General features: G+C 44.9%; 1 protein-coding gene across 1 annotated transcript in view; it reads right to left on the bottom strand.

Annotated features, from left to right (window-relative positions):
• Window positions 1–4,569: 4,569 nt before the first annotated feature.
• The window catches only part of LOC142488429 (uncharacterized), a 45,118-nt gene continuing 39,687 nt past the window's right edge, over window positions 4,570–10,000 (bottom strand). The window contains exon 4 of the mRNA XM_075588930.1: window positions 4,570–7,143. Within this exon, the coding sequence (XP_075445045.1) occupies window positions 4,733–7,143 (2,411 nt within the window). The 3' untranslated portion in view covers window positions 4,570–4,732. The remainder of the gene's footprint in view (window positions 7,144–10,000) is intronic.

Below are 10,000 nucleotides of genomic sequence, written 5' to 3'. Positions count from 1 at the left end.
GCAATTTTTGCGTTTACGCAGAGTATGTTCGACTGAAAAAGCCTTTAGTGATAGAGCTGGTGAACTTAGGAACAGATTTCTGTCTAGAGGCTATAATAAATTGAACATAGACTCTGCCTACTTTCATGCCTTACACGCTAACCGTGAAGAGTTGTTAAAACCTAAAAAGGAAGCAAGAGATGAATTCTCTAAGGATACAACACCATTATTCATATCTACTTATAGTAGACAATCTAAACAAATTCGTAACATCATTTTAAAACACTGGAATGTACTCAAACTTGATGAGGAACTTAAGACGTGTATTCAAACACCTCCTAAATTTGTGTTTTCCGAAGGGCAAAAACCCTGGGACACTATTTATCGCTCAGTTTGGTACAGACTGGTTGTAAGGCTAATATTACCACCAGAAGTAGAGGCTTCCAGAAGTGTGGTAATTGCAATATGTGCAGATATGCAACTCCACTTAAACATATTAAAAATGTGTTTACCAAAGTTAATCTAAGAATTGGATCTTTGATCACGTGCAATTCCAATTATGTTGTGTATATGCTTAGGTGCGGCTGTGGCAGCAGATATATAGGAAGAACTATACATCCCCTAAAGCAAAGGATATCTGAGCATCTGAGATCCATAAGACAGAAGGATGACAGGTACCCAGTTTCCAGACATTTCTCTGCATGTCCCTCTGGCAGTATAAATATTTTTTCTTTTTGTGCCCTTGAACATATCAGGGCACCTGTCAGAGGTGGGAATAGAGAGAATATTCTTAATCGCAGAGAAATGTTCTGGATACATTCTTTGGGATCACTGTCTCCGCGAGGGATGAACACCGATTGGGAACTGAAGCAGGTTTTGTCTCAGTGACAATGGTGTTCATCCCTCGCTGATTATATGAAGATCTTCCCCTATTTTTTGAGGACATATACTGATTGTTTGTTTATTCATCACTGTTACCATTTATATACTATTTATACAATGTTCTACATCTCTAGGTCACTATAGTATTTTGTCGTGTTGCTGAGATCAATCTTCACTAAGTTTATAGTGTATTATACATTTATGTAATTATACTGAGTATGTTCTCATCATATAATATTGAGTATTGATCTCAGTACGGTATTTCTTTGGGTTTTTTTTTTACTCCTATGTCGGATATATGGAGAGATATTTAAATATATTTTGATGTTTATGCAGTTAATAGTTGATACATCTGTTGGATTAATTCTTTATACATATATATCTATATCTCTTCATCAACCATTATGTTCCCTGTTTTTCTTAATTTTTATTATGATATAAGATTATGTTTATAGTTTTTGAGTATTTATTCAGTTGTGGTTTGTTTTCCCATTTTTTCCCCATTTCGTTTTTCATGTTAAATGAGGTATCCATACCTTTATTTATATGATTACACAGTTTTTTTACTTTTCTCTATGGTATTTTAGGGGACATCCAAGCTGCTGAATATATGTTTATGTTATTTTATTTGTGACCTCACCGATGCGTCCTCCAGGCCAAGTGGCGCTATAGGGTCTACTCGTTTAGTCTCCTTGAGACTCCAGCCTCACTGGAAGTCTCGCGAGATTCTCGATTGGTTCCGCTTTCGTCACTTCCGGCTGGGAGCGCGATCAGTGAGGCTATGATTTTTGTCTTGTTGGTAGCTGTTACCTCATTGGCGGGTCCTCCAAGCTAGGTGGCGCTGTGAGGCCCTCTCGGTTCGTCTCCCAGATACTCCAGTCTTACTTGTTAATCTCGCGAGACTCCCGATCTGTTCTGCATACTGCTGCGGCCAAGTTTATTCGAGCATTTGCCCGTTCTTGGCCGCAGCAGTAGCCTGGCGCGCGCCCGAGAGTGACGGGCGCGCGCCGAAGCAGCGGAAGAGCGCCCTCCGATCGGGGCGCTCTCCCTACCGCTGCCGGGTCCGCCGGGTCCCCCGGAACCCCCTGCCGCCGTCCCGCGGGCTTTCGTATCTAAAGTCCTCTCCTGCCTTAAACCTTTCTCACTGACTGCCCCACACCTCTGGAAGGCCCTTCCCCGCAGTATCTGACTAGCACCATCTCTATCCACTTTTAAGACCCACCTGCTTAAGGAAGCATATGAGTAGCTCCATGGCTGATAATTTACAACTCATACATAAACCTTGGACCCCTGCAGACACACTTACCAGAACGTCATCCTACTGTCTCTGTACGTTCTTCCTACCAACCAATTAGATTGTAAGCCCTTTGGAGCATGAACTCCTTCCTAAATGTTACTTTTATTTCTGAAGCACTTCTTCCCATTATGTTTTATTTATATGATTGTCACATGTATTAGTGCTGTGAAGTCTATGTACATTAATGGCACTATGTAAATAAACACATAGATACTTACCCTGTGTAAATACCTGGGTGACAAGATTTTCTTACTGAGAAACATTGTATACACTCTGCACATGGGAAAGGTTTCTCCCCTGTGTAAATGCCCCCCTTGCCTGCGGAGCGTCTTCCTATTACAGAATTGATTATTATGTAATCCCCTTTTATGAATTGTCTAGTGTGTGTTGAGGTGCCTCTCAGTGCTGAAATGTTTCCCAAATTCTGTACAATAGTATACCTCCCGTGCTCGCGTCCGATGGCGGGACCGGAAGAGGAGGGTTTACCGGATGTCAGCAGGCTGGCTGGGTCCTTCAGGCAATGGGCTCCGGCAGGGAACTACGCGTTTCGCAGTGATGCTTCGTCAGGTTCCTCTGCCTGCTGACATCCGGTAAACCCTCCTCTTCCGGTCCCGCCATCGGACGCGAGCACGGGAGGTATTCTGGTCGGAGGAGTGTGAACGGACGATCGGGCTGAAGCTGGGCTGCTGCCCAAGCTGTATCGTAAGTGTTATTTCTGTTTGCTGTTTTTTGCACTTAATAAATTCCATTTTTTACTTACTCACCGTGTCTGGCCCTTTTTCATTCCAAATTGGGCACCCGGGAGATAAGTCACTTACATACTGCCTCCATTGGGAGGGGGAGGAAGCTATATTGCTTCTGGCAGCACTTATATAAAGTAAGACTGCCCATTATACTCTGCTAATCAGCACTACCACCCCTGTCAGACAGCAGGATATACAGAAACCTGCTAATCACCCGCTCTTACCCCCCCTTTTTATATATCACCATCCCCACCTTAGATCAGTCCTAAAATAACAGATCCCCATTTCTAACTTATGGAAAAGTTTTTATTCTAGCTATCTATTAAAGCATTTTATTTTATTTTATAAAATATTTTAGGTAACAACATTTTATTACTGCATAATGTACTGTTTGCCTATCTAAACACTAATCACGTGTTCCTTATCCTCTCATTTCATCCTGTGAGCAAAATCCCGTGCGCTGACCAACCCACCATCTCCACTGCAACTCTAAAGAAGATTCCGGGCTTTATCTTCTCTACAGGTCCAGCTGCAGAAAACAACAAGGGCAAGTATACACTACCCTTTTTTTTTTTTGGTTACACATTACAAAACAGGCAACATCACAAACCTAAGAAACAAGGGAGCGCCCCAGCCTCTATTCTTTTTAAATACTTGGGTGTGACAGGAGGTCACACTTTGTACTGAATTGTTTCCAACACCCTGAACCAGGGTTAGACAAAAAAACAAAAAACTTCCCATCATAAGAGTATTAAGTAATTTATCGTGATAATAAAATTCAGCAAAATATTAACACCCAAAAGAAAACAAAAAAGCAAAAGTCCTGTAAATGTTCAAAGTCATTTATTGTGAAACATGTCTTATACAAATCCATTTCATTTTTAATAAAATTTAAAAAGCAAATACATTTTAGTATATTTTAATTTAAATAATAAAAAAGGTTTCAATGAAAATTTGACACTAACTACACCCACACTAAAGACCCCTTTCTTCACTATTTTATTTTTATTTATAAAATATTTTACCAGGAAATAAATACATTGAGAGTTACCTCTCGTTTTCATGTATGTCCTGGGCATAGAGTTAAGATGACAAATAATACATGGTTACAAATACAGTTACATAAGTGAACAGGGTAAACATTATATACAAGACATTGTATGCACAGTTAAAGATAATATATATTATAGGCGTATGTAACAGTTTCAAACCAGATTAAAATGTGAGACAGCCATAGTTTTGAAAGAACTTAAACTGGTGGTGGATGCGAGAGTCTCCGGTAGGTTGTTCCAGTTTTGGGGTGCACGGTAAGAAAATGTACAATTACCCCCTCGACCCCCCGTCTCCTGTACACATTAATAGTGCATGGGGAGGAGTGGGTTAATGGGCATGTGGAAGGAGGGGTTCAAGAGGCACAGATGAGAGCCGAGAGAAATATGGGGGAGAGTAAGGGGTTGAGTTATGGTGGAAGGGAAGGGGTAAGAGGCATGGCAGAGGGGAAGTGGTTAATATGCAGGGGTGAGATTACCAGCAGGAGGATTCCTCATAGCTGCATGTGATAGTCAAGGAGCTCCCAGACTCGCTCCCACTCCACTGTCTCTACCAGATCCACACTCAGTCCCCTCGCTGACACAGTCCCCACCCCCACGCCTCTCTGCCAGACCCACCCCCACACCTCTCTGCCAGACTCACCCCCACTCTGCAGCTGCTGATAGGAATGCCATGGTAAGAAGTAATGGCAAGTATTGCGTAGCCGTCCATTTTTATTACTGCAGTATTACTATGCTACTGGTATATTGCCCAACCCTACTTTGAACAATCACATTTGATCTCATGTATGAATCCTCATGTGTGAAAGGAGGCTTATTCTCTGTGAAAAGCTTTCCCCACACTGTGTGCATGGAAATGGTTTCTCCCGTGTATGAATCCTGTGGTGGGTGAGGAGGTTGCTCATTTGAGAAAAGGTTTTCCCACACTCTGAACATGTGAATGGTTTCTCCCCTGTATGAGTCATCTGGTGTCTGCAGAGTTGGCTCCTAGTACTGAATTGTTTCCCACACTCTGTACATGTGAAAGGTTTCTCCCCTGTATGAATCCGCTCATGGTTGCGGAGATCTGTCTTCTGAGAAAAGCTTTTACTACACTTTGTACATGTGAATAGTTTCTCCCCTGTATGAGTCATCTGGTGCCTGAGGAGGCTTGTTTTAATACTGAATTGTTTCCCACACTCTGAACATGTGAATGGTTTCTCCCCTGTATGAACCTTCTCATGGTTGAGGAGATCCCTCTTCGTAGAAAAACTTTTACTACACTCTGCACATGTGAATGGTTTTTCTCCTGTATGATTCATATGGTGTGTGAGAAGGATGCTCTTAATACGGAATTGTTCCCCACACTCTGTACATGTGAAGGGTTTCTCCCCTGTATGAATCTGCTCATGGTTGCGGAGATCTGTCTTCTGAGAAAAGCTTTTACTACAATCTGCACATGTGAATGGTTTCTCTCCTGTATGAGTCATCTGGTGTCTGAGGAGGTGGTTCTTTTTACTAAATTGTTTCCCACACTCTGTACATGTGATTGGTTTCTCCCCTGTATGAATCCGCTCATGGATGAGGAGCTCCGCCTTTGTAGAAAAGTTTTTACTGCACTCTGCACATGTGAATGGTTTTTCTCCTGTATGAGTCATCTGGTGACTGAGGAGGTGGCTCTTAGTACTGAATTGTTTCCCAGACTCTGTACATGTGAATGGTTTCTCACCTGTATGAATCCGCTCATGGTCGAGAAGCTCCCCCTTCTGAGAAAAGCTTTTACCAAACTCTGTACATGTGAATGGTTTCTCTCCTGTATGAACACGCTGGTGAATGAGGAGGTTCCTCTTAATACTGAATTGTTTCCCACACTCTGTACATGTGAATGGTTTCTCCCCTGTATGAACACGCTGGTGAATGAGGAGGTTCCACTTAGTACTGAATTGGTTCCCACACTCTGTACATGTGAATGGTTTCTCCCCTGTATGAATCCGCTCATGGTTGCGGAGATCTGTCTTCCGAGAAAAGCTTTTACTACACTCTGCACATGTGAATGTTTTCTCTCCTGTATGAATAATCTGGTGTCTGAGGAGGCTGCTCTTAATACCGAATTGTTTCCCACACTCTGTACATGGGAATGGTTTCTCCCCTGTATGAATCCGCTCATGTTTGCGTAGGGTCCTCTTGGTACTTAACTGTTTCCCACACACTGTACATGTGAATGATTTCTCCCCTGTATGAACACGCTGGTGAATGAGGAGGTTACTCTTAGTACTGAATTGTTTCCCACACTCTGTACATGTGAATGGTTTCTCACCTGTATGAATCCGCTCATGGTCGAGAAGCTCCCCCTTCTGAGAAAAGCTTTTACCACACTCTGTACATGTGAATGGTTTCTCTCCTGTATGAACACGCTGGTGAATGAGGAGGTTCCTCTTAATACTGAATTGTTTCCCACACTCTGTACATGTGAATGGTTTCTCCCCTGTATGAACACGCTGGTGAATGAGGAGGTTCCACTTAGTACTGAATTGGTTCCCACACTCTGTACATGTGAATGGTTTCTCCCCTGTATGAATCCGCTCATGGTTGCAGAGATCTGTCTTCCGAGAAAAGCTTTTACTACACTCCGCACATGTGAATGGTTTCTCTCCTGTATGAATAATCTGGTGTCTGAGGAGGCTGCTCTTAATACCGAATTGTTTCCCACACTCTGTACATGGGAATGGTTTCTCCCCTGTATGAATCCGCTCATGTTTGCGTAGGGTCCTCTTGGTACTTAACTGTTTCCCACACACTGTACAAGTAAAAGGAGTCACTGCTGTCTGAATCATCTGGTGTGGAAGAAGTTTCCCCTGCAGTGAGAAACTGCTCCCACCATCTGTAAAGGTTTGCTCTCTAGCGGGGACACAAAGGTGTGTGAGCAGGTCCCTGTCCAGTGAGAAGCTTTTGCCACACTGACAACAGAGAAAAGGCTGAACACCACGGCTTCTTCTTAAATCTCTTGCATACCTTTTGCTGGACCCATATTTAGAGTCCGTCTCTGCTGTGTGCTGTACAAGGTCTGTAAATTCACCATCATGTGGCACTGGTTCCTTGCACGTTTCTAAAATGTGGCAGGAATCATTGTTTTTTGGCACTTCTGGGCTGCGAGGAGTCAGACAGCTTCTGGATATATCAGAGCTCAAGTTCTGTTCCTCTTTCAGGCCGATCTCTAACAGAAGTAAACAAAAAAGACAGAACAAATGTTTTCAATCTGTAAATCAAATTACTGAACGCAAATTACAAATCCAAAACACTGAAGAATCTATTTCCCCAATACTTAATTAACAAAATATTCTCTTCACCCAGGGTTTTAAAATTGTGGCACATGGACATCCAGTGGCCCCCAATGACTTTGGTGGTGGTCCCAAAGGCCTGAAATGTATTTGTAGCAGCTCTCAGTGAAATCATTGATACATATATAACTTGTATTTATTACTGTATTCATTATTTAAGGATACATGTACATCCTCCAAATAATTAACATTGAAAATGCCCACGAGAAGTAAAGTTAAGGAACTCCTGGTCTATCACATTAGTGCGTTAATAATATCAACTAAACCAGACAGCAACCTATAGTATATTCAAAGAGAAGAGTGCACAATACAGAATAAAGAAATAAACACAAATAAATAAAAATACTGTCCTGTGATGGGTGTTGCCGTGGGGTGAATCCAATCACGATTCACTATTGAGGTAGTAGTAACCGAGTCTGTGGCGCACTCTCATCCGGGTGTATATGAAAAAATAGAAAAAAAACACAACAAACAAGAAAAATATATAGTGTAGTACTTCCGAGATACCAAAAAATAGGATGAAAATATATAGTAGTACTACTCACATTTTCTGTGAGAAATACAGGCGTTTTGGTTATTCCCGATTGACCAACTCATATGGTGTAGCAGATCATCCACTGAAGGGGCAGGATACTCAATACTATGCCCCTTGAGGAAGTCTACTTAGACGAAACGCGTAGGGCGGCACCTATAGCCACGGCCCCTTTTATTCTCCAACATCTCCAAATTTTGCCGGGGATTTTTTCAGAATGCCACGCACTTCACCACGTTTATGCCGCATTCATGCCGGCGCCACCCGCTGTTGATGTGTTTATTGATGTGTTTATTGATGATGGTTCGGATTTAAATTGGTTGCAATTCTTCGCGTATCTGCCAGGTGGCAGATATTCATGAATTGTAATGCACATGCGCTTCAGTAATGTGTCGACTTGCAGGTGTTTAAAAAAATACCACAGTGGTCCATTGTAAATTGGCCTTGGTACTGAAGAAGTTACAATAATGTATCAATTTAGGCTTTTCATATTAAAAAATACATACACAGTGTCTGGTGTTCTATCGTCCTGAGAGTTCCGAGATGAGTGCACAACTGCAGTCCGTGTTCCAAAAACCCAACAGAACATACGCTTATTTAATACAAGGTTACACCGAACACTGTTATATGGGGAGGGGATTAAACTGAACACAGTTATATGGGGACGAGGTTAAACTGAACACAGTTATATGGGGAGGGGGTTAAACTGAACACAGTTATATGGGGACGGTGTTAAACTGAACACAGTTATATGGGGAGGGGGTTACACTGAACACAGTTATATGGGGAGGGGGTTACACTGAACACTGTTATATGGGGAGGGGTTTAAACGGAGCACTGTTATATGGGGAGGGGTTTAAACGGAGCACTGTTATATGGGGAGGGGGTTAAACGGAGCACCGTTATATGGGGATGGGGTTACACTGGGCTCTGTTATATGGGGGGTAGAGGGGAGTTACACAGAACCCTTTTATATTTGGGAAAGGGGTTACACTGAAACCTGTTATATGGGGGGGAGGGGGGTTAAGCTGAACACTTTTATATGGGACGGGGTTAAACTGAACACTTTTATATGGGACGGGGTTAAACTGAACACTGTTATATGGGAAGGGGGTTAAACTGAACACTGTTATTGTTTTGTATGTCTTTATTTATATGTACACTAGCTGAGAGACCAGGCGTTGCCCGTGAGTTAAATTTCCCGCTAGGAGGGGGGGGGGACGGAACAGTGGACAGGAGGGGGGGACACAGTGGACAGGAGGGGGGGCAGTGGACAGGAGGGGGGGACACAGTGGACAGGACAGGGGGGACAGTGGACAGGAGAGGGGGGGACAGTGGACAGGAGAGGGGGACAGTGGACAGGAGAGGGGGGGACAGTGGACAGGAGGGGGAGGGGCAGTGGACAGGAGAGGGGGGGCAGTGGACAGGAGAGGGGGGGCAGTGGACAGGAGAGGGGGGGCAGTGGACAGGAGAGGGGGGGACAGTGGACAGAAGAGGGGGGGACAGTGGACAGGAGGGGGGGACAGTGGACAGGAGGGGGGGACAGTGGACAGGGGGGGGACAGTGGACAGGAGAGGGGGGACAGTGGACAGGAGAGGAGGGACAGTGGACAGGAGAGGGGGGGGAAATGGACAGGAGAGGGAGGACAGTGGACAGGAGAGGGGGGGGACAGTGGACAGGAGAGGGGGGGACAGTGGACAGGAGAGGGGGGGACAGTGGACAGGAGGGGGGGCAGAGGACAGGAGAGGGGACAGTGGACAGGAGAGGGGGACAGTGGACAGGAGAGGGGGGGACAGTGGACAGGAGAGGGGGGACAGTGGACAGGAGAGGGGGGGACAGTGGACAGGAGGGAGGGACAGTGGACAGGAGAGGGGGGGACTGTGGACAGGAGGGGGGCAGTGGACAGGAGAGGGGGGGGCAGTGGACAGGAGAGGGGGGCAGTGGACAGGAGAGGGGGGGACAGTGGACAGGAGAGGGGGGGACAGTGGACAGGAGAGGGGGGGACAGTGGACAGGAGAGGGGGGACAGTGGACAGGAGAGGGGGGGACAGTGGACAGGAGAGGGGGAACAGTGGACAGGAGAGGGGGGGGAACAGTGGACAGGAGAGGGGGGGGAACAGTGGACAGGAGAGGGGGGGACAGTAAACAGTAGGGGGGGGACAGTGGACCAGACAGGCACCCGGCGTTGCCCGGGCTTAAAAT

Source organism: Ascaphus truei, chromosome 2 (assembly GCF_040206685.1).
Source record: "Ascaphus truei isolate aAscTru1 chromosome 2, aAscTru1.hap1, whole genome shotgun sequence".
In the NCBI taxonomy this organism is placed as follows: Eukaryota; Metazoa; Chordata; class Amphibia; order Anura; family Ascaphidae; genus Ascaphus; species Ascaphus truei.
This window is presented reverse-complemented; position numbering and strand designations above follow the sequence as displayed.